Genomic DNA, 24,292 nt, shown 5'->3' on the forward strand with positions numbered 1-24,292 from the left:
TTTGAATTCTGCTCAGTTGGAGACTGATTTCCCAAATAAACTATATCAAGGTAACTTTGGGGTTTAGAGTCACACCACAGGCCTTCAAAAGCTAATCAGACCACATACAGTAAATATTCAGCTCATTTCAACTCCAAAGACAAAAAATGTCATACCCAGGCTTATTGCCAGAGACAAGGGACACAGAAGGGATCAGAATCCAAGTGGCATGCGACAGCCATTGTTAGATGGTTATTTCATACTCCCCTTTCTCAATAGACAATCGACCTTTGAATTGTTGCTTTAAATATATGCTTTATTTTTCAAGTTTCTTTCTCATTCAATTCTTGAATTCTTTTTTTTTGAGGGACAGCTCAGAGGGATAAAAAATAAAAAACACTGATAGAATTTCTTTGAAACATACAATGATGGATTAGAGAACAAATAAAAACATAACCTATAGGGTTTAAGTGGCTATCTTTTGCAGCCCAGGGAGTCCACACAAATCAAGCTATGATTACCCCAACATCATGAAATCAGCTTCTAGTGCTGCCTGGGGCCTAAGTCAGTTATTTGCAAATATATACAAGTCCTAAGAATATATAGGATGCTCATCTATTTTAAAAGGCAACCCCTAATATTGGGAACTATCTTTCATTTTCTCATGCAGTAAGCATCATAGCACAAGGTTTTCCAAATGTCAATTTTAGTACCAAACAATGCTAAATAAACAATGAAGGCCAGAAATTCTACTTGGATACAATGTCTTCTCATTAAATATTCAGTTCTTTATATCTATGATATTTGAAACTCAGTTTTCCTAATTTTTAGAAGCTGTTAATTTTTAACACAGTTCTAATGACACAGCCAGCTAGACTGAGGGTGTGTAAAAGATCATGGGCCCCTTCAACTCAATAACAGGCAAACTTCTAAGTTGACTTTTCTAGTATCACTTGGGAACCAGTCAACAGAGCAAGATATTGCAGGAAATCTAAGGTAGAAGGTAGAAAAACAATGGAGAAAAGCAGTAACAATTTTCTATAATAACATACGTTTGAAGAAATCATCTTATTGGAAATTTAATTATTAGAGTTTCTCCAAAGATACAATTTTTTTTCAAGAGATCATGTGGACAGAGCACCAGGGCTTGTCAGAGGATCCCACGGATGGACTGTTAGAAACGTTGAGCCGTGTTAATTCAAAACTCATTGTTGTAGGATCATTAAAACAGATATTATTTCTCCTAGGAAAAAGTCTAAGGAAGTGTGTGTCATGAAATGTGTTTAAGTAACCAGTTGTCACGGTGACTTAGGCAAAAGAAGCACTTAGTATCTCTAAATTGTTGCCTTATCTATGAAGTGGGCATAACATCAGACAAAGGAATCAGTGTCCCTGTGATGGGCATTGCTCCTTCTTATGCACTGCAGTTTCCCCTTCCTTCTTCCTAAACAAATTTTGATTTTGATTAATTATTAAGCCAAAGAATTAAATAAGCTTCAAGATCAGAACCTGAGAATTCTGAACCAATCAAAGCACTGCAATCCCTGGTAATTATTAACAGTCAGTCCAAGGTTGGTGTGTGCCTTAAAAGAGCCCAACCAGACTCAGGATAAGGGCTTAGCTTCCCCTGGGGGAGAGGTCCTCTGCTGGTGGAGAGAAAAAGGAAACATGAAGTCCTTACTGTCTTGAAACCACAAAAGGAAACAGATTTAGGATAAACAGACACTGTGACCTATAGGCAAGAGACAGAGAGAACTTGGATCCTCAATCATGCTGCTGAACTCGTGTCAACCAACCAGAGACCTCACCTCCAGTTACAGCAGTAACATTTCCTTAATCCACTTTGAGTTGTTTACTGTTATTTGCACCCCAAAGCGTGCCAACTCACATAGTTCCTAATAACAGGAGGAAATAGGTCAGTGCTTTAGTTCAGAACTGAGAAAAAAACAACTAGGAAATTTTTGCAGTTGATGGGACTAAAGGAGATCTTCTGTTCCCCTTTAGTTCTAAGTGCAATACCAATTTCTTATAGAATAAGAATCTCCTGTTAGAAAATCACTTAACAATATACCTTGGTCACGAGAGAGTTGCTATGCCAGAGGTGTTATATCATTTGGTTTGATTACTTGTCTGCATCAGGGGAAAAGAATAAACATGGTCTTAAAAAACTGGAATTTGAATCTTTTACTATAGTAGAACCTAAAGTTTTGGTTTGTTTTTGCTGGCAGGGGAAAGGGAGGCAAAACAGGGAGAAGATCATGGGAATTAATCCACTAAAAGCATGCTATAGTTTATTGATCACTGTTCAGTGTTGTGAAGAGCAGATGAGACCGATTCAGGTTATCTGGTACCTCATTCCTGTATGATGTTAAGTTATGGGGAAAGAACTTTGTGCAAAAGATTAGTCTCTTGGCCCTAAATTCCTTAGCCATAGTTCGCTATTCCTAGGATCTAGATGTCTACATTCCCCTAAAATCCGTAGGCTGAAATCTAACCCTCAAGATGATGTTATTAGGAGATTGGATTTGGGGGCATGGGGAGGTGATTAGCTCATAGGGAGAGAGATCTCATGAATGGGAATAGAATTCTAATAATAGAAGCCTGAGGGAGCTTGTGTGACCCTTCTACCATGTGAGGACAACCGTGATGTGTTATCAGTGAACCAGAAAGGGGGCCTCACTAGACACCGAATCTTCAGGTGCCTTGATCTTAGACTTCCTGGCCTCCAGGACTCTGGGAAATAAACCTGTAATTTATAATCCACCAGTTCATGGTTCTTTGTTCAGACAACCCAAAAGGACTAAGACACCTACCCACCCTGCTGCGGTGATGAGGCCCTCAGTTCTGTCTCATATCTCAGTGGATAATATTGGTAAGCATGATCACAAAGAGACCTGAGCCTCCTGTGGAAGCTGTGTACGTGGCTCTGTCCCTTGTCAACCCATGTGTTCAACAACCTTGAGAACATGAGAGAAGGGAGTCATGACTGTGGTCTCCTGTGGGACTTCCCTGCAGAATGCCAGGAAATCCATAACAAAAAGTCCTCCCACAAACAGGACTCGCACCTGGGTTAGTGTACAACCTACAGCCCTAGTTGGCAAAGCCCTGGGCAGCTACTTGCATGGGAAACGGGAAGTAGTTAGGAAGCTGGCATCCGCCAGAGCCAACGGAACCAGCCAGGGCTTTGGTGTCTTCAAGCCTGATGAGGAGTATGGGCAGAGGGAGACCCACGAGGATCTGTAGAAAAAGTCGTACTCTCACGCCAGCCAGTCAGGCAATAAGAGTTGGCTGAGCCAGTCCTAGAAGAGGATACTAGGAATCAAAGAGGTGTTCAAAGAGATTAATTCCATCCACCTGGTTTAAAAAAAAATACTCAAAAGGGAAGCAAAAACAGTTACTTCTACACCTAACTCAAAACTGAATTCAGCATCAAGAGGCCTCTATGAAAGTCTGCCAAGGAAAATGGGGGAACTGATGGGCAGAACTCTCTAGACAACCAGGATTTGCCCTCAGGATGAGAGGCCAAGCAGGTCAGAGGATAGGGATGGGGAAAGAAGATCTACTGGCCTCAGAGAAATAGCTACATCCCATGCCCACTGTACTTGGGCTCCTAGGTCCACCAGGTTGCTCCATAGCCCTGGAGAGAGAAGGAGTGGTGTGTCATAGCGCTTCACCAGGCAGAGGGAGCTGTGCCTTGTGCCTTTCTAAAGGGACATGGTTGAACTATGGGGAACAGGAGACAAACAAGCTTATGAAGAGCTTATAACCCCAAGTCAAAGAAATCACAGCCACACCGGCCTCTTCCCATGGAGAAATCAATCCTGAACCTTCCACACTAGGGAGCAAAGTCAAGAGAGCAAGGAAGGATGAGGGAAGCCTTCTAGACTGGGGGCTGGACGGAATCTGGAGCAACAAGGCACAGTGCTTTGGATTACGACGTGCAGCTTAGAGCTCGTTTTTTGTTTTTTTTTTTTAAGAGTTCAGACCAAAAAGAAGGTCACTAAACTGGGCTCCAAACACAAGGTTGCTGGCAGCTCCTGGCCTATAATTTGCAACAAACCAAAAGTGATTTAATGTAAGAATAAATATGACCTTGAGCAGGTGAAGGAAGACAATTTCCCCTCTCCCCCACAGGGAGCAGAGCCAGGTGAAACAGTGGAGGGTGAGAGGGAATGAAACTGTCTCTTCTTATCTTCTTTTCCCTTCCTTTCTGACACTCCCAAGACAAGAGCAGGGAAACCAGGCAGACTCTCTTATGCAAGCTTGGCCCCAGCTGGGAGAAGGGCATTCTTGCCCAGCAGCCTAAGGACAGGTACAGAGTCAGGGGTCTTTGTTGGAGACAAAAGAATCCACTCTGGATAGTTGAAGCACAGGCTGCATTTATTCAGGCTCAAAGAATTGCTGGAATGTCTGAGTAAAGAAACTCTAGGCCGAGACTCCAAGAACGAAACCCAGATTTGCACAGAAATAAGCAGCCAAGGAGCTTCACCAGGGAGCTGCTATATCAGCAGCTCACTGCTTTAGCTGCCAGCCTCGTCCCCTGCTAAGATCCCTCAAGCCACATCCTCCTCTGTGCTTTGCCTCCTTCCCACATAACTCAGTTCCCAAAAGGAATTGTATGTAACACAACTTCCTGATACATCACATAGCTGTTCCCCAGGAGCAAGGAAGGTTAGAAAACCCAGCGGGGATAGCGAGGAAGAAATAGATTCCTGGACACACACACCATACCAAGACTGAACCACGAAGAAAAAAAAAACACTATACAGACCAATAATGAACAACAAGATAGAACTGGAATAAAGTCTCCCATCAAACAAAAGCCTAGGATCAGATGGCTTCACTGCTGAGTTCTACCCAATATAAAAAGAACTAACACCAATTTTTCTTAAGTTGTTCTAAGAAACTAAAGAGAGAGGAATTTCCCCAAATTTATTATACAATGTCAGCATCACTCTGATACCAAAACCAGACAAGGACACAACAAAATAGAAAGCTATAAGCCAATATCCTTGATGGGTATTAATGCAAAAATCGTCAACAAAATATTGGCAATACAAATTTGACAGCATATTGAAACAATTATTCACCATGATCAAGTGGGATTCCTCCCAGGAATTCAAGGAAGGTTTGACATACATGAATCAATAACCATGATATAACACATTAATAGAATGAAGGTTGAAAATGATCATCTAGTTTTCAGATGAACATCATAAAGGTCATGTATAATAAACTAATAGCTAGCATAATGCTGAATGGGGAAAGGCTGAAACAGCTCACTATTTTCACAATAGCCAAGAAATGAAAACAACCTAAGTGTCCATCAAGTGATAAACGGACAAAAAAAAAATGTGGTATATATGTATACCAGTCAGTCATAAAAAAAGAATGAAATCCTGTCAATTGCCACAACATAGATAAAACTAGAGATCACTATGTTAAATAAAATAAGCCAGGCACAGAAAGACATGTACTGTATGATTTCACTCATATTTGGAACCTAAAAATTTGATCTTATAGAATATGAGAGTAGAATAGTGGTTACTAGAGACTGGGAAGAGAAGTGAGAGGAAGGGAGAGAAAAAGGTAGATCAATGGGTGCTGAGTTACAGTTAGATGGGAGAAAGAAGTTCTGGTGTGATTTCACTATAATCAGGTAATTATGTGCTGTCAATCAAAAGCTACAAGAAAGGAGTGTGAATGTTTTCACCATAAACATGTGATAAATGTTTGAAGTCAGATACATGTATAACTTGTATAATGATTTAAATTTTACACACTGTATAATGTATATCATACAGCACATGGTATCCCATTAATACATACAACTTTATGTATTTATATATGAGTTAAAAATAAATTGAAATAGAAAAAAAATAGGTCTCGCTGCCACTGGTTTTTTTGTTTGTTTTTTTTGTGGTGCTGGGGATATAATCAGGGCCTCATGCATGCTAGGCAAGAACTCTACTCCTGAACTAGACCCCTCGCCCAACAGAGGAAGTCTTGCTCTAGTGGTGGTGGTGTGGATTCTACACGGGGAAGAAGGATATTATACTCTACAGAACTTTCGAAAGTGAAGAGAATAGTGAACAAGTTTTGGCCAGCTAGGGGCAACACAGTCTCTTTTCAAACCCCAAGCCCTAGAAGCAGGACACTGAATGAGAAGCGAAAACCCTTTCATCTCTGAAGATATAAAGGTTACAAGTGTTTTGTCAACTTTTCAATCTTTAAGGAGCATGAAGTATTCAGATTGACAAGAGCCTTTCGACAATCACACTTCTCCTGAATTGCAACTTAATCATCTTCACTTTCCATATGTAATCAAGCACCGCTGCAGCTGTGCACACACACACCTGGGTATGACCACCGACAGCACCTTCTGCTGGCCCTCCCTCCTGCCGGGCCCGTGTTTAACATGCATAACCACGCACATAAGAAGCCATCCGCCCCCCACCTCAGCATGCTACTGATTCGCTTTCTTACTTGCAATCAATGTAATACTGAGAAGCAAACCAAGTCCCTTCAAAAGAGTAGTGTTGCTTCCTTGTACACAGTTCTCAGGGCCCTTACGTGCTCTCCTTGGTCTCACAATTTATTGCCTGCTTTACTTTGCAGGTGAGTAAGAGGAAGTACAGAGAAATGGAGTGATTTGTCTGAGGGGACTCATAAGTGACAGACTTGAAGCAACAGCCCTCAGGGCTCTCGCTCCATGTCCCTTTTTTTTCATTTTACCACCCACTGCCTCTGGCTGAAAAACTCATTTGAGATCCTGAGATCCAGCAGGAACAGAACTCAGCAAAGTAAAAGTTGGTACATACACCACAAAAAAAAAAAAAAAAGTCGAATAATCAATTCTTACTTGTTTACAAGTGGAATACTAAGGGCCCAGCCGGCAGCAAAGTCTGGATATTTAAAAACCGTAGGATTTTCAGAAAAGGCATAATGGTGAATTACTGAAGATTCTTCATCATGTAATGCTTTTCCTAAAAACCATTCCTGTTAAATAGAAATATAAAATGTCATTTTATAGAAAGGCCATTTCATGTAAAACCCAAAGCAAAGTCGTACCATTAGTTTTAATTAATTAAATATCATGGGAGATAGAGTTAACACAGATTATGTACTTTGGCAGAATTGGAACAAAAATATAATTAAACCACTATGACAATGAATATATCTATATCTATGTATATATATATATATATGTAGTTCAAGATCAGATCATCTGGATGAACAAAATGTGAGTCATCATTATACCATAAGTTTATAAAAGTGGTATTTTATAGAATATTCCATATAAAAATATTATGAAAGCAAAGAGCATAGTAGCTCCTATGCTTCACTAGGATTTCAAAGAAAGATCTGAAAGATTCTTTTGAGAATCCAGTGTCTATTTTATGCATTCATTCATTCATTCAATTAATATTTATTGAGAATCTCCAGCAGGCAGCAATATAGCTTACACTATAGCAGGGAGATAGGAATTAACAAATAAATACAGCAATTGACTGGGGGCTGTCCTGGATCAAAAGGGAAATACCTCATGTAACAAATAAATGGAAATGAAATAATACCAAGGAGCCCACTCTGCAGAAATCTGAGGAAGTTAACGCAAAAGTCCCTGAGGTAAGAAAAAACTTGATGACAAAATACATCTAGGTTGGCTAGCAGATGCTGGATTTGGGGGACATGGTATGAAAGAGACAGGCAGAAGACAGACCAGATTGGTTTTCTGAATCAGAGGAAAGGAACATAAGATTTATTCTAAGGGCAATAAAAGACTTCCACTTTTGGCCACAACAGAATAGCCTGGATTAGATCTATGTCACTATTAAAAACAGGTATGAATGCTGGAGAAACATATAACACAAATGACTGAAGTCCTTGGAAAACAACAAAGGCAGACAGGATGTGAAGGCTAAAATTTCACAATTGAAAAACCCATCTCTGGGAACCCAAGATTGGCCCAGAACCAAACAGGAAGCAGAAGTGGAAAGGCTAAAAAGCTGAGCAAAGCCTTCAGTGGTCTATGGTTCTGGGAAGACCCTACCAGGATGAAAGGATGCTAAGAGTAAGGGTGATCTGTAAACAGACTTACCCAAACCAGGCCTGTGACACAGAAGAATATTGTATTCTCCCAAAGAAAGTTTCTATCATCCACAGCCCCCTTAATTTTTCACATTAATATGTAGCATTCAGTCAAAAATTAAAAGGCAAGACAAGAAATAAGGCCAAATCAAAAACAAAGAGATTAAGTGAAAAATACAGATGCACAGGGAAATTCAATTTTGTAGCTATCAAGCAAAACTTTAAACATTATTAATATGTTTAAGAAAATAGACGAAAGGATGGAGAACCGTATCAAAGAACTAGAATCTATAAACAGGAGTCAAATGGAAATACTAACACTGAATGATTCAAGGACTGAAATTAGGAATTCAAAAGGATATTAAACACAATGGAAGAGAAGATTTGTGATCTGGAAGGTAAGTCAGTAAAGAAATATCCAGACTGAGGCACCAAAAGGAGGAAAATACAGAAAAGCACTTAAGGCCATATGAGGTACATTGAAAAGACAGAAAAATTCATGAAATTGGAAACTAAGGATATGAAAAGAGAGGGAAAGAAAATGAAGCAATAGTTGAATACGGGCTTAGAACTTTCTAAAACTAACAAAAGTCATCAAGCCATAGATTCAAGAATCTCTATAAATTCAAATCAGAATGAACAAAAGCAAACCACACACAAGCACATAATGGTAAAACTATCGAAATCCAAAGATAGAGAAATTTAAAAAGCAGCTAGTGAAGAGTGTTCAAGGAAGGAGGCAAATGTGTACAACATCTATTTCAACAGAATAAAAAAAAAAGATAAACAGTTGATTTCTCAGGTGAAATAATGGGAGGTTAAAACGATGGTACAACATCCTTAGAGTGACCAAAGACTAAAGAATGACTGCCCATCTAGGAAATGATACCCAGTGAAAATATCTTTCATGAAATGAGAAACACTGGAAGTTTCTGAGCAGGTAAGTGGTAAGATCTGAATCATAGAGGAGCTAGATTATTAGGATGGGGAGAACAGAAATGAGGAGAACAATTTGGAGGCTCTATTAGTGGTCAAGGCAAGAGATGGTGGTGGCTTGGACCACAGTACTAGTACTAGAGAGAAGATGGTTGACTGAGATATTCTGAAAGTAGATCCAGCTGGACAGACAAACGTGGAGCTGAAGATAAAAAAGAGGAAACTATCACAAGTCCTAGTTTTTTTTTGTTTTGTTTTGTTTTTTGTTTGTTTGTTTGTTTGTTTTATGAGCAACTCGATGGACAGTGATGCCATTTCTGAGAATAGGAGGACTGAGCATAGAAGGGGCACTGGAGGGCATGAAAAGCTCAGTTTTGAACGTATTGAGTCTGAAGTTTCTTTAGATAAGCAGAGGTATGAGGTGGCAGGTCTGATACAGGAGTGAGGAACACCGGGTTCACTCCCTCACTTCTTTCTCTCTCTGCTCCCGTGAGCCCTGATCAGGGAGGTACTCTGAACACCCTGAGAACACAAGTGTTTCTCCATAACACTTGTTGCCATCTGATATATTATATATTTGTTTGCATTTTGATCACATCCTTCTCTGAAACACAGCATCATCTCCTTGCGGGCATGGATGTCATCTATTTTGTTCACTGCTATCCCTCTAGTTTCTCTAATATGTAATGGGCACTTAGTTGCTTTTTGTTAAATGAAAGAAATTTAACATTTTGTTAAATGGAGAAAGCCCTGGGGACAGATTGAAGAAACTAAAACATAACAAATCAAGTTACCCTAAGCTCTAAAAATTTTGATGTTATTTTCTTTCTGATTCAACTAATGCCACCTTATTCTATCCCTTATACAAATATAAAAGTGGGAGGGATATAGTGCTTATGTACCCTTCAACAACTTTTAAGAGTCTTACTGTGCTTGTGGTTGTATCCCAAATAACTCCCAGAGCCCTAGTTTAAGTCATTACGAGGTGAGAAGCATGCCCAGTAATGATCAAGGCAAATAACCTCAGCTTCAGATGGATTTCAATAGCTTTTTAAAAAGTCAATAACTTAGCTCTTTATCAAAACTATCAAACTCTTTCCAATGCTGGGAAAATTGGAAAGTTACATGTAACAAAATGAAATTAAACCCCTATCTCTCACCCTGCACAAAAATCAATTCAAAGTGGATCAAAGACTTAGGCACTAGAGCAGAGACCCTGCGCCTAATTGAAGAAAACATAGGCCCAGATCTTCACCATGTCAGTTTAGGATCTGACTTCCTTAACAAGACTCCTATATTGCAAGAAATAAAATCAAGAATCAACAAATGGGATGGATTCAAACTAAAAAGCTTCTTCTCAGCAAAGGAAACAATAACATGAAGAGAGAGCCTAAGAATGGAAGAAAATCTTTACCATATGCACCTCCGATACAGCACTAATCTCCAGGTTATATAAAGAGCTAAAGAAAACTTAACACCAAAATAACAACAAATAACCCAATCAATAAATGGGCTAAGAAACTGAAGAGACACTTCACAGAAGAAATCCAATCGATCAACAAATACATGTTCAAAATCTTTAGCAATTACAGAAATGCAAATCAAAACTAAACTAAGATTCCATCTCACTCTAGTCAGAATGGCAATTATCAAGAATACAAGCAACAATAAATGTTGGCGAGAATGTGGGGGGAAAGGCACACTCATACATTGCTGGTGGGACTGCCAATTGGTACAACCACTATGGAAAGCAGTATGGAGATCCCTCCGATAACTTGGAATAGAACCACCATTTGACCCAGCTATCCCATGCCTCGGTTTATACCCAAAGGACTTAAAATCAGCATACTATAGTTTTGCAGCTACATTAATGCTCATAGCAGCTCAATTCACAATAGCTAAACTATGGAACTAGGTGTCCTTCAACAGATGAATGGAGTTAAAAAATGTGATATATATATAGATATATATATATATAAAATACATATAATATATATGTATTATATGCTACATATAATATATATGTATTTTCTATATATATATACACACACACCACACACACACACACACACACACATGATAGAATATTACTCAGCCTTAAAGAAGAATGAAATTATGGTATTTGCTGGTAAACGGATGGAGCTGGAGAATATGATGCTAAGCAAAATAAGCCAATCCCAAAAAATCAAAGGCCAAATATTTTCTTTGATATATGGATGTTAATTCACAATAAGAAGGTGGGGTGCTAGAGAAGAACAGAGTTACTTTAGATTAGGTAGAAGTGAGTGAAGGGAGGGGGGTTATAAGAATAGGAAAGATAGTAGATTGAATCAGACATTATTATCCTATGTACATATAGAACTATTTGACCGGTGGGATTCTACAACATGTACAACCAGAAGAATGAGAAATTATACTTCATCTGTATATGATGTATCAAAGTGCATTCTACTGTCATGTATAACTAATTAGAACAATTTTTTTTAAAAAAAAGAAAATCACCAATTTATCATACCATGCCTCTATAGCCTATAAAGAAAATAAACACCTTGGTATATTTTGGCAACCTTCTTACCAATCTTTTACTACTAAAACCTCTCATTCCAAACATAATTTTATGTAAAACATGTTGTCATAATATTTTATCTCCTAACTGCAGTGTCTAGCTATTATAAACTATGTAAGAATGTTTTTCAATATTTTTGTGCAGGCTATACACAACTTTAAGGAAGTAACTAATATAGAATCTATGGAAAGAGCCAAACCCCCTATTTTTTTCATGACTTTAATGGCTTCACAGTAGTGATACACACTGTAGGATATTTCACCTCTATTAAAAATAAATACAAGAAGTCAACACACTTCATCAAACACACACCCATGAAAAGCATACTATGAGAAAAAAAAAAAGATAACAAATGAGATACGGAAAATTACAGAAACCACCTAGGAAGGCCATTTAGCAGAGATCATTTAATAAAGATTTATTTTTATATTTAAAATACTATATAAACAATATAAATTTGCATTTGTAAGAATGGCTGAATGATATTAAAGAAAAATATCAGAAGCAAACAAAAGACCTGATTTCTAACACATTATATAGTTATTGTTTGAATGTGGCTTATTTGTATCAATATCAAAGTCAGGCTTGCTTTGTGCTTTTTTTCCTAAGATTTTTAAATCTTAGGAAAAAAGAATAAAGGGGTTAAAAAAATCATATGGGTTTGAGCTCACTTCAAATTATGTAATCTTTATTCCTCAATGTTAGTTTCAAAAGAAATAAAGCATCATAGACATTTTTCTCCCCAGAGGCAGAGTTCAGAAAAGAGGGAAAAACATCTCATTTCACCTCTGTTCTGTACTTGCTTTTCATGAACTTGTTTTGAACTTTTACATTTATCATCACAATTTTCATTAAAAAGCACAGTGAGTCACCATCTCCTGTACAGAATTAGAGCCATGGATAATGGAAAAATAATCTTCAGGTGAACCGAACACTAGGAGGAGACTGAAACTCCTACATCCTAAGAAAGATTTGGGAGTTTTTCTCAAGTAAAAAAAAAAAAAAAAAAAAAAAAGCATAAAAGCTTAATGAAGGATTTATATAAAACATGGCAACCAAGTACACAGATGCTGGTTAGCTTCATTTCAAAAGACTGGAGGAGTTGGGTTCATAACTTTTCTCTTCTTTGAAGACTTTGTTTTTTCACCTAACAACCTTCTCATCCAATTATATCTATACCTTCTGAGAATCAAAAGCAAAAAAGAGAAACCATGTAGATCCTTCCAGCATTTAAAGATTATCAAAATCAGTGGTTAATATTACAGTAACAGACTACCCCTATATTTGAGAACTTAATCTAATGACCACGGCTGCCCTTCTTTACATTTATATCAACAAACCAAGCAGGAAGCCATAACTGGCCTTTCATTCCCCAGAAAGTCATTAAACCACATACTTTTCTGGAGTGGGCTTCCAGGTGGCGTAGGTAACTAGCGGTACCAGAAAGGGTCCAACTCTGCTTATCCCAAGTCTAAAGGATCCCATAAAGCAACCAGGTTGTAACCAAGGCTTTTCTAAGAGAACTGAATGTGGTGCTGGGGATTGAACCCAGGGCCTAGTGCATGCAAGGCAAGCGCTCTACCAACTGAGCTATATCCCCAGTCCCTTGTGCATGCAAGGCAAGCACTCTACCAACTGAGCTATATCCCCAGTCCCTTGATTGACTCTTGACGTATGTCCAGGGCAGCCTTCTAAGCACTCTGAGCCTTTGACCACAATCTGGAAGGAAAGATGATATTTTAGGGTTTTCAGCCATTCACCAAGGGTCATTGACCCCTCCTAAATGTTCAACCCTCTGCTCAAAGCTAGGGATTCAGAGGGAAACAAGATCCTGTTGCTGTATCAAATGTACACACGAAATAAGACCTAAAAATATGAAAGTGGTTGTGAACTTCACTGAATCCCTCTAATGCAAGAACCATTCCTTCTCACTTCAGTCCTTCTCAAATAAGTTCCTTCTGCCTGGATATCCTCTTCTGCTAATTCCTGCTCATCCTACAGGACTTAGCTGAGAGTAAGCATCCTTTGCTGCCCTGACCCTCCTAGATTAGGCTCAACACCTTGTTATATGCTTCTAAGGGCCTCTCAAGCTTCTCCTTATTTTAGATCTCTTTTAACTGTAATTGATTCACTAAAGGCTCCTGTTCTATACCATCCATGTTGTCAGGATCCTTGTCTGTGTTATCCTAGCTCCTGCTGTCCAGGGTGCCTAACACACTGCTGGTACTCAAAAATACTTCTATATAAAATAATACATATATTTTCTGAATGATAAAAAATAAAAATAACCAAATTTAAGTTTATTTCTATGGGAAACTGTTTATGAACTCTTCTGTGTGTAATTTTTTGACTCTGAAATTTTTAGCACATATAAATAGATTTTTTTCATTGGGGATTTTTTTCATTGGGGATGCTCACTCTACATTCCATCTCTCCATAACCCATAAGCCTCCCAGAGAATTTTTTTAACATAGCTTCCAGATATTCACCTATTCCTTCATTCCTTTTCACTTTAAATTGTCTTTATTAGAACTTATTACAATTATTAATTGTCTTTATTCTAACGCCTCTTAATCGAAATTAAACTTTTTCTCTGAAGCATTAGCTGGAAAGTATACATACCAGCACTGAAGTTGTACTCACCTTAGATGGATCGTATCGTCTGAGTGTTTCTAAGAGTTTGGGAATCTCTATCCTTGTCTCCTCTTCACAGAAGAAAATCCATGATGAATTGCGGCTATATGTTCCAGAAAAGCTAACAAAAAGAAATAAGTTACAGTCATCATCTGTGTAAAATGAGTTTATAGTAAGACTTAAAACTGGTAGGTAAGGAATGGATGAAGTTCAAATAGAACCGTCGACAATAGAAGGTTTTTCCTCTCAACTGTTCTTCAACGTCTAGAGTTTCGACTTATAGTAAAGCCATATACCAATGGTCTACAAAGCAGCAAGAGTTCTTAAAGTTAATTATCTCCATAACAACACCAGTTCACAAGAAAAATAATTTTCAAATATCAGCTTGAAGCATTCAATCTTTTAAGAATAAAGCACATTTAAAATTAAAAGCTATGTATGAATAAGAACCAATCAAGAAATCTGTTTAATATGGTAATCATAAAAAATAAAACTCAAATTTACTTCACTTGTTGACTGAGGAAAAACACCTTCTTAATAAGAAAACCAGGGAGCACAAAAGTGGTCAGGTTGAAATGTCAGTAATTGACATGTTGGCGTTAAATGCACCTACTGCGGTAACAGGGGGAGTATGGTCCATGCTCCTTCCTGCTTAGCCAGCTCATGAAGAAGGAGGACTGTAGGCAGCTCCTAAAAACACAGGAACAAAGAAAATAAATACAACTGATCAGATTCTTGACCACAGTGTTCAAAAAAAAAAAAATGCAACTGACAAGTTCCCCTGCCCAAAAGCATAAGATACAAGTACATCTAGACACCCAACAGGTTACTCTTCACAATGTTCTCTTCTTTCTGGTTTTCTTCAGAAACTACTGCAAGTGAAGTATCTCGGATGAATCTAAACAACCACCCAGACACCCGACAGTGCTCAAGAAACACAAGGAGGGTCTTCAGGGACACTCAGTACTAACTGGAAAATGGCAGATTTGCAAAGGTAACTAGAAGGCAAGAGCCCAGGGGAAGCAATCAGGATAACTCAGTTTTTTGTTTATACACAAGATATGTAAAATGGGTTAAGTAAAACCCTGTGGCTAAACAAGAGGATACAATATCTAATCTATTTCATGTTAAAAAAAAAAACAACTATTTGTTTAAAGCAATTTAAAAATAACATTTAAAAGTGCTTTAAAGCACCACAGAAATGAAAAGTTGGGCCTGAATACTACACCTATACTCCTTAATTACTTAAGCAAAAAAAGGGATAACATAATGTTGGAATCTTCAAATTTATAAATATAGAAGGAACTAAGATTCAGAAATAAGGCACAACTGTGTTTGTGGTTTATAGAAATAAATACGCATACATATGTACAGAGAGTAATGTTTTAAGGATATGGGTGTTCGCTTTGAAAAGGAAAGCACTATTCACTATGTTTCAAGTCATTACAAAAGCCAAGTCTTCATATCTGATATGACTACACCTCCTCTTCCAACAAACTTATTATATCCTGTGTTTATACTAGTTATAAGATTATGTTCCAGGTAACCATCAACACAGACATAATTTAAGAATAAATCTTAAATATTTAGTTAGTGCACCAATGTGGTTTCCACATCAATCTTCAAGTTTATATATATTTTATTACTTAAAGATAGTTTTTATCATAAATCACTGGAATCAAATATCAAATAAACCTCATTGCTTTCATTTATGTAGTATTTATTTCAACTTTAAAGTACAAATATGAAATGTAAAAATAGTAATCAAATTAAATCAGGCAAACAACATGGCACATTAGAAAAAAGCAAACTTAAAGGATAAATTAGCATTTACCCAAGAGAGTACAAGATAAATAATTCAGGCCTTTCCTACTGTCACTTCTGAATTATGCAGTAATTTTCATTGTCTTTTAAAACTTGCTATATATATGTGTGTGTGTACACACACACACACACACACACACACACATTCATGAAGGATTATATAAGAGCAAACATTCATGTGTAAAGAAACTAATGAGATTACTATTTGCATAAAATTGAAATAATGATGAGTGGATGCTAATGTGAACTAGACAAGAAAAGAAATTTAGCAAGTACTTTTTAAAGTTTTACATAAAGATAAGTGCTAATGAGTTACAAAGTAGGAACCAAAATTATGATGAAAACTTTTTAACAGTGGAAATATCTTTATGTTAAATGGGAAAAAATAGACACGATTTCAACATTAAAACAAATTCATATATGAACAGGAACTAAGGGAATGAGAAAATGAAAATATTTGTATCAAGATGATAGAATGATGAGATATACATTTTAAGAGTCCTTTGGGAGTTACAATATAGTTAATTTTCTTTAAAAATTGAGGAAAAATAAATGCAACTCAAAATGTGACTTCCAAACACGTATGCACATCCTACTTATAGGACATGTATAATATTAACAAATATTAACTCAGATATTAACTGGCTTCCCTCTTCCACTGCAAGGCTGCTTTCCTGAGGGACACCAGGAGATAGGTTTATAAATAACTTCCCCCACCACAATAAAAATGCCACAATGGTTTCTTCAGAACAAAGGAGTCAAATCCTAGAATGAAATAACCCCTGTGGATTATTAGTGGATCAAAATCATCCCTGGCTTTGTTACCTTTTATTCACTAAAGTGTACAATGGATTTCATAAAGGCTTCTATTTGTGACCACAACAAGGGCCACTGAGGTTCTTCTCCTTGTATCTCCAAATAGAAACACTTCAAAAACTTGCACACTTGTCGAGAATAGACTCCAAAGGTGTGTGAGCACTCCAAAACACAAAGTAGGTTCCACCTTCACACTCAGAATCCTAATTTTGATTTACCATAGAGTAAGCCATAGTCGTCTTAAGTATAAATAAATGTTAATCTACTAATCCTCAAAAGGCCCAAGAACTTTTATTCTTCTCATACACACACACACACACACACACACACACACACACACACACACACATATGGAGATGTATTACTGCCTCTGAGATAAAAAATCAAAAAGGTCACAATTAAATCTATCAGATGATCGGATCTTCTTACCATTTGGAGTTAAAGTCACAGATGTTCTATATGATTGAGACCTCCTATAAAAGTGCTATGCCACCATCTTGCAACACTTTAAGCTTCAAAGCAAGTGTTTTCAATAAGTCATTGGATAGGGATGAAGAGATTTTCAAATGAAAAAAAAATCAAGGGAAGAGTAAGAAAATGTTCTATGCACATTATCGGGAGCTGTTTGGAAGATGGTAAAGGCACTCCTGTTTGCAGCAATCATCTGATATCAATCTAAATGATGCCTAAGCACCAGACCTTGCTACTATTTCAAATCTAAAAGGTGATGCAAAATTCCACCCATAATGAGAAAATGTCCTAACCGTTGCAAGCATGAAAGGGCTAGAAATTAAATGATAAAATGTGAGCAGGTGACAGAAAAGGGAAAGCAAATGAAATGTTGATTGCAGGAATGAAAAAGTCAATGTTTGAAAATGGATTAAAACATGAATATTTAAAATATCATAGATAACTTTAATTATTTGGTACAACTGACTTTGAAACACTTTTGCCTGTGTCTGGAAAGAATTCAATGATTTAGCTGTTTATCTCTCCTTTGGTCAGGAGACAATTTCCTAGTATTTGCAATTTGGACTTAACTTAATCTAACCTCTATGCTTAGAAGAATATGGATGTATGGATTGTCTCGTTCAGACTGAATGCTAAATTAGAAAGCAAAAGCCAATACATTTGTTAAGTATTAGGCAGAGGTTCTAAAAGACTGAATTCTATTTCAAGACTGATTCCAGTTAAACTATAATTACAAATTCCAACTATCATATAGTTCTGAGGCACTGAACTGAGCTTTTAAAACTAACAAATAAATTATGATGAAAATTAACATCTGTTTATTATTACAGTTTCTTCCATAAGAGGTAAGTACATCTTATGAAGATAAGGGATGTGTAAAATGCTGTTTGGAACATACTGGAGACAGATTTACTAGCCATTAAAATCCAGTATTCATTTATGGTCCATTTATGGTCTTAGATTATAAGTGATGCTATAATAATACACTTTCCAGGAATCTGAGTCTACATTTAAAAATATATGTACTATTTTGCTTTTTCCAGACCCCTGTCTTACTCATTGATTGTCCTTTCCTAAAAAGAAAAATATGGCATCTTTATTTATAAATTTTACTTGACAGACTATTTACTTTGAAATACATTACTAAGTACATTTTATGGCTTATATAAATCTGTCTTAACTAATCATTCATTCTCTCAGAAAAGCAGTAAAGCTTAGCATTTAAGGACCTGATTTCTGAAGATTAAGTACTTGCATCTGAATCCTAGCTTTTATTTTTTTTCTAGGCTTGTGATGTTGAAGAAGTTCCTTAACCCAGCTGTGGCTCTATCTCAATTTCTAATGAGATAACAAAATCAAATAAGTTAGTACCGGCCAAACACTTCGCACATGGTAATGGTGTGAAGACTCCTACTGTTTTACAATATTTGTTGAGCAGCTACTATGTGGCCGACATTGTTCTAGGGACAAAGTGAACAGTTGTGATAAAAACAGAGTCCCTGTCCTCCTGGATCTCATGTTCTAACGAAGGAGACAAATAGTAAGTAAATAAATCTACCAGAAAAATGTCAGGGACAAATGCCATAAAGACATAAAGCCAGGTAAAGGGATAGGATGAAAGGTCACAGTTTACTGACCGACAAAGAAATCACTTCCACACATCTGCTAGGCTGATCTGCTGTGCGGGTGATTCCAGCCCCACCAGCAGTGCAGAGAAGAGGCTTTGGAGCCCATCAGAACAGATGCTGGCCTGGCTCCACCACACAGGAGTGATGTGAGCATGGGAAAATCACTTAATCTATGTCTCAGCTTCCTCGCTGCAAATCGGGAAGAATAACAGTCACTCACAGTTAAATGAGCTCATGCTTGGAAACAGCAGACAACAGGGCAACAATGTGAGCATGAAATAAAAATGATGCTGATGAGAATCAATAAAAGTCGGCTTTGATTCTGACTCCACTTTCCAACTCTGTCTCCACTCCCAACTCCAGCTCCATAAACTAGATTCTTCCCCAGCTCCTCAGACTCTCCAAAGAGCTCATCCTCCTTCCTTTCATGCACTCACTCACATTCGGTGAGACCCCTGGTTCACGGCCTCCATCCATGGGAGTTCTCACAGCTGCCTTCCGGAGGACTCTTGCAGACTCTTAACTCTTTCAAGGCTTAGTTCAAATGCCATAAACCCTTGCCTTTCGAGGCAGGGGTGGAGGTGTGCTCGCCTGTGTTCTCAAGTCTGCAGGGATTTAAGCAGCAATGCAGCTGCTGGAACGGCCTGTTCCCCTGATGAGAATGGGAATCCTGGAGGGAAGGCAAGTGCCAGGTCCAGCACCTGGCACAGGGTGTGGCCATCTACAGTGACCCACAGCCTGGGGAGGCCACCTCTGCTGGACATCACACTCAAGGTCCCATCTGCACCTGCATGAAGCACCTGTCTCCTCTATACACTTGCATGCTCTGGCTCTTAACTTGACCCCACTGTCACCACTAGCCCCTATGTCACCACCAAAGAGAGTTCTAAAGTGACCTTCTTCTTTGGGACCCTAGCTCCAGATTCAAAACCCCGCTTGATAACATCCAACTGACCATGCCGACCCATCGCAGGGCCTCCCCGCTATGCACTCAGGGAGACAACATCTGGCCTTTGCCCCCTTAGTAGTCAAGCTCTGGCTCCCTCCAGAGTCACAAGAGGAGTCTCCAGGATAAGGAAGGGGTTCAAAGACTGGGCAGCCAAAATAGACTCATGAGTTCATAACATGGTCTTTCAAATAGCACAAAGATGTCATCATTGCTGGGCAAACCTACCTTGAGTTGCAATGTTCTATTTCCTGTGCTGCACAGAGTATACTAGGTAAAGACACATGTACAGAAGATGCTTCTAAGAATGCCAGTTGTATATGTGAAAAGCAACAGTGTTATTTTAGTGAAAGAATGTGTAAAAACAATCTGTTTGCTCCTGGGGCATCCTGCCCATGCCCTTTCATAAAGTGAATGTTTGACAGATATTTATTAAGTGAATACAGGAATAAATTCTTATTCAACAGCAATAAAGTATCCAGTTTAATAAAAAAAAAAAACTATGAATATGACTACGTAACACCTGACAATTTGTACCTCCCTACAAAGGACTTTTAGTAAGTAATTAAACATTCAATTGCTTTCATCTCAAAAGGAAAGTTTAATGATAGCCTCAAAAAGATGAGGCCATAAATCACATACATGATTCTCAAAGCTAACCTTTTAATGAAGTACTTCACACTGTCTCCAATAAAGCAAATTTCTAAAAATAGAAAGCACCAGCCCACCTTTCTCAAGCTTCTTCACACTAATCTATTAAAGGTTTTGCCAGCTCTCCTGGCTTATTTTATGGAAATTAGGTTTTCGGTTTTTTTTAGATCTAATGAGCCAAGGCTTGATGAACTCACTCCAGAACATGGTGATTTCCAAAACTTTCCTGCGAACACGCAAAAAAAGTATAATTTATTTGTAAGGTTGAGATTCTGCCAGATTTTAAATAAGGATTAGAGTCTCCTTGCAATAGAAGGCAACAAAATTAGAAATGTCTGTTCCCTTCAAAAGTTATATACTTAGGGGTAGGGAGAATGGAGAGGTTTCTAAGCAGCTATGTTAGCTCCATTTGTCCTAAAGTTGAACAGGTCATCTAATATTTGTTCCTCATTCCCTGCCTTCCCTCGGCCCCCTGCCCCCCGCCCCCGCCCCGCAAATAAACTTTTAATCATCTCCCACTTTTGGAATTATTTTATGTTTTTGGCAAATTGCCTTAAAAAAACAGAAATATAGAGCTGGAGCTGGAGCACATGGTAGCATGCTTGCCTAGGATATTTGAGGTCCTGGGTTCAATCTTCAGCACCACATAAAAAGATAAATAAATAAAACAAAGGCATTGTGTCCATCTACAACTAAAATAAAAATTTAAAAAAAAAAAAACAGAAACATAATGTATCCATGGTTCTGCCCATTTCCCCAGTCCTACCTTAATTCCACACTCTGTCCTCTGCCTCTAACTCCTCATTCTGCAGGGCCTTACCTCCCTGTCCCACGCAATTCCCTGACCACACATGACCTTCAACTTGTGCTAAGGTCAAAGTTCCCATTTCAGACTCTTCAAAGGGTGCCTGGATCGCTGTTTTACTAGTGCCTACCCAAAACAACACAAATAAGCCCTTCATTTTCTTCCCTTTATTATTCCCAATTTAATCTTATTGGGAAATTCCTTTGGAGTACAATAATGGGTTTTGATAATTTTAGGCAGGTGATTCATATACTTCTGAAGCTCTAGGAAAGGTTATTTCAGTGTAGGATAAGAAGGAAAAACTAAAGAGTCGCAGATGACAGCCTTTCTTTCCACCCTAACGAAAATTCAAGACACTCCAAAGAGTCGTCCCCCAAGACTGAGCTGTTTTCTCCCATTTCAAGTAACAAAAAATAAGAGCTGACACCTAAACATCCCTTCAGGAAGGATTCTGTTACACTCAAAACATAGAAGTCAAATCATAATTGGCACACAGATGCTGTTCACATAATAGACATTTAAAACAAAATCAATCCAAGGGCCTGACTTATTAGAAGAGTGTCCCACAAACTCTGCTGACAGATTTCACCTCCAATTTGCTTTTTGACTGTGCATCTCTTAAAATGATCAATCTTTAAAATTTCACATTACCCTGTCATCTGTAATGGAGGGGGGGGGGAAGAACTCAGGAACCAGAAGAATGAGAAGTTATACTCCATTTATGTGGAATGTGTCAAAATGCATTCTACTGTCATGTATAAATAATTAGAACAAAAATTTTAAAAAGAAAAAAAATAAAATTTTAAAAAAAAAAGAACTCAGGGAAAAAATGGCACTTCTTCAAAATCTCTCTTCCTCTATCTGAAGACTTGCATTTGGGAACCCCCTATTCATCAGCCACACACCCCATCTTCTCAACCTTCTTTTTCCTTCATGGTAAACTAAAAGGATCACTAGTGCTCCAAACACATACTTTGTGCATGCAGAGTCTGCAAAAATTTTATAGTAAAAAGACCTGAGAAGACAATCCATGAGGCTCTCGACAATTGTGATATCTATTTGAAGCCAAGAGGTACACCACTGTGTCAAGACGTGAGTTAGTATCATGTGAATTATGCATGTGAAACCAGGCAAGTGGTGCCTGCACAAACTCCAGTCTCCATTGGCATCCCAAAAGTTGACCTCCACAGCAACTCAGGTCTTCACCTTCCAGAACTATATTCTAATTTTTCCTTTTCTTTGATTTCACCAAAGTCTTCTCTTTATCCTTTCTGGCTTCACATGCACAATTAGCATGATATCAACTCATATTTTTACAAAATGTTACACTTCTTAAATGGCTTCAGATATGTGTCAGAATTCCCAAGGACCCTGTGTATTATCTACAGGTGTTCTTTTACTATAGACAAAAGTGCCTAATACAACTACCAATGCTCAATTACCAATTATTGATTAAATATGTTAGTACACTTATTCTGTACTTCTAATTTCCATGTAAGAAAACCTCACTTATGGTATGAAAAATGTACCATCTTATAAGTAATTCACATAACTGAAATATCCTTTCTAAATTCCTTTTTAAGCCTTTGTACCACAGCTATCTAGAACAGCCTTCTCCATGTAGAATAATAGTCAATAAAGTCTGCTGACTTAATGACTAGAAAAAATTACAAAAACATGTAACATGTAAATTTCAAGAGACTATATACTGCATTACAAGCTTCAAAACTGGAGATGGGAATGACAACCCATAAGGACCCAAACTATCTCAGAAAATGAGGAAAAGTTTCACCCCTCTTGTAACAACAAAAAATACAGATTAAATTTCAGATAGAATGTTAGTTTAGGCTCCTGTTTTTGGGGTTTTGTTTTTTGTTTTTTTGGTCTTTTTTGTTCCCATTATAATGATGAAAAATGTTTGTGTTTATAATAAGACTGCATTTTAGCACCTTCAGGCAAAACAGGCACAGGTAATGACTTGCCAAAGCAAAGAGAATATCTAGAAGCAGATGCATAATCACAGAATCCATTAAATTTTTGCACCTTAATTTTTTGGCAGACTTTCTAGTCAAGTGCAACCTGACAGGAGTAATGAATAAATAAACAGCAGTTCTAGACATCTGGTATTGTGGGAGGCATAGATATTTTGAGCTATCAAATAAATATGCAAATGGTTAAAATTAACTACTGATTTCCCTCCCTCACCCAGCAACATTTGTGAATGCTCACAATGGGAAAATCTATGGAGAAACCAAAATTTGCAATCTGAAGGCTTCCTAATTCAGGACCCTGTGACAGGAGGGCCCCATACATCTCACACATTAGTACAGCGCACACTGCCACACCCTGTGGTCCTCCCTGGAAGAGATAGAATCTGCTTCTTAGATTTCCCTTATCCCAGCTTCCACAGCAGACTGGGCTGTCAATTCTTTCTCAAGAGCATATCAATTTCTTGTAAAAGGTCCCAGTTAAACCTCAATTAGGGGCCATTCTGTCTCTTTAAGATGACACTGTACGCCCCCCCACCAACCTATGCATTTTAGCATTTATTTCTCACAAGTTGATATTGTTTCTCTATCTTCATGCAGTTCCAGGGCAGGACATATCATCATTGCCCCCCAGAATTGTCTTCTTGTCCTATGTTAACTGTCAACAATTTTTAGATCTCTAAAATGCTATTCGTGGAATAAACTAGAATTTTAAAAAAATTGTAGTTGTGTCCGGACAGAATGCCTTTATTTTATTTGTTTATTTTTTATGTGGTACTTAGGATCAGACCCAGTGTCTCACACATGCAAGGCAAGCACTCTACCACTGAGCTACTAGACTAGAAAACTAGACTTTTCATCACATGATAAAAATCTCTACAAAGAGAAAAAAATGATGGAGTATCAAGTATAGTTTCAAATTTTAAAATCTTGCTGGCCATTTTAACTTCCTAAAGA

General features: G+C 37.7%; 1 protein-coding gene across 4 annotated transcripts in view; it reads right to left on the bottom strand.

The window, feature by feature from the left end:
- Positions 1 to 24,292, bottom strand: part of B3glct (beta 3-glucosyltransferase) — a 104,966-nt gene that overhangs the window by 40,806 nt on the left and 39,868 nt on the right. For all 4 annotated transcript variants that reach the window (XM_078016153.1, XM_078016152.1, XM_078016150.1 and 1 more), the window contains 3 exons: positions 14,820 to 14,896; positions 14,216 to 14,327; positions 6,842 to 6,978 (listed from right to left, as the gene is read on the bottom strand). In XM_078016153.1, coding sequence (XP_077872279.1) covers positions 6,842 to 6,978; positions 14,216 to 14,327; positions 14,820 to 14,896 — 326 coding nt within the window. The remainder of the gene's footprint in view (positions 1 to 6,841; positions 6,979 to 14,215; positions 14,328 to 14,819; positions 14,897 to 24,292) is intronic.

The sequence above is a fragment of the Ictidomys tridecemlineatus genome, chromosome 6 (genome assembly GCF_052094955.1).
Source record: "Ictidomys tridecemlineatus isolate mIctTri1 chromosome 6, mIctTri1.hap1, whole genome shotgun sequence".
In the NCBI taxonomy this organism is placed as follows: Eukaryota; Metazoa; Chordata; class Mammalia; order Rodentia; family Sciuridae; genus Ictidomys; species Ictidomys tridecemlineatus.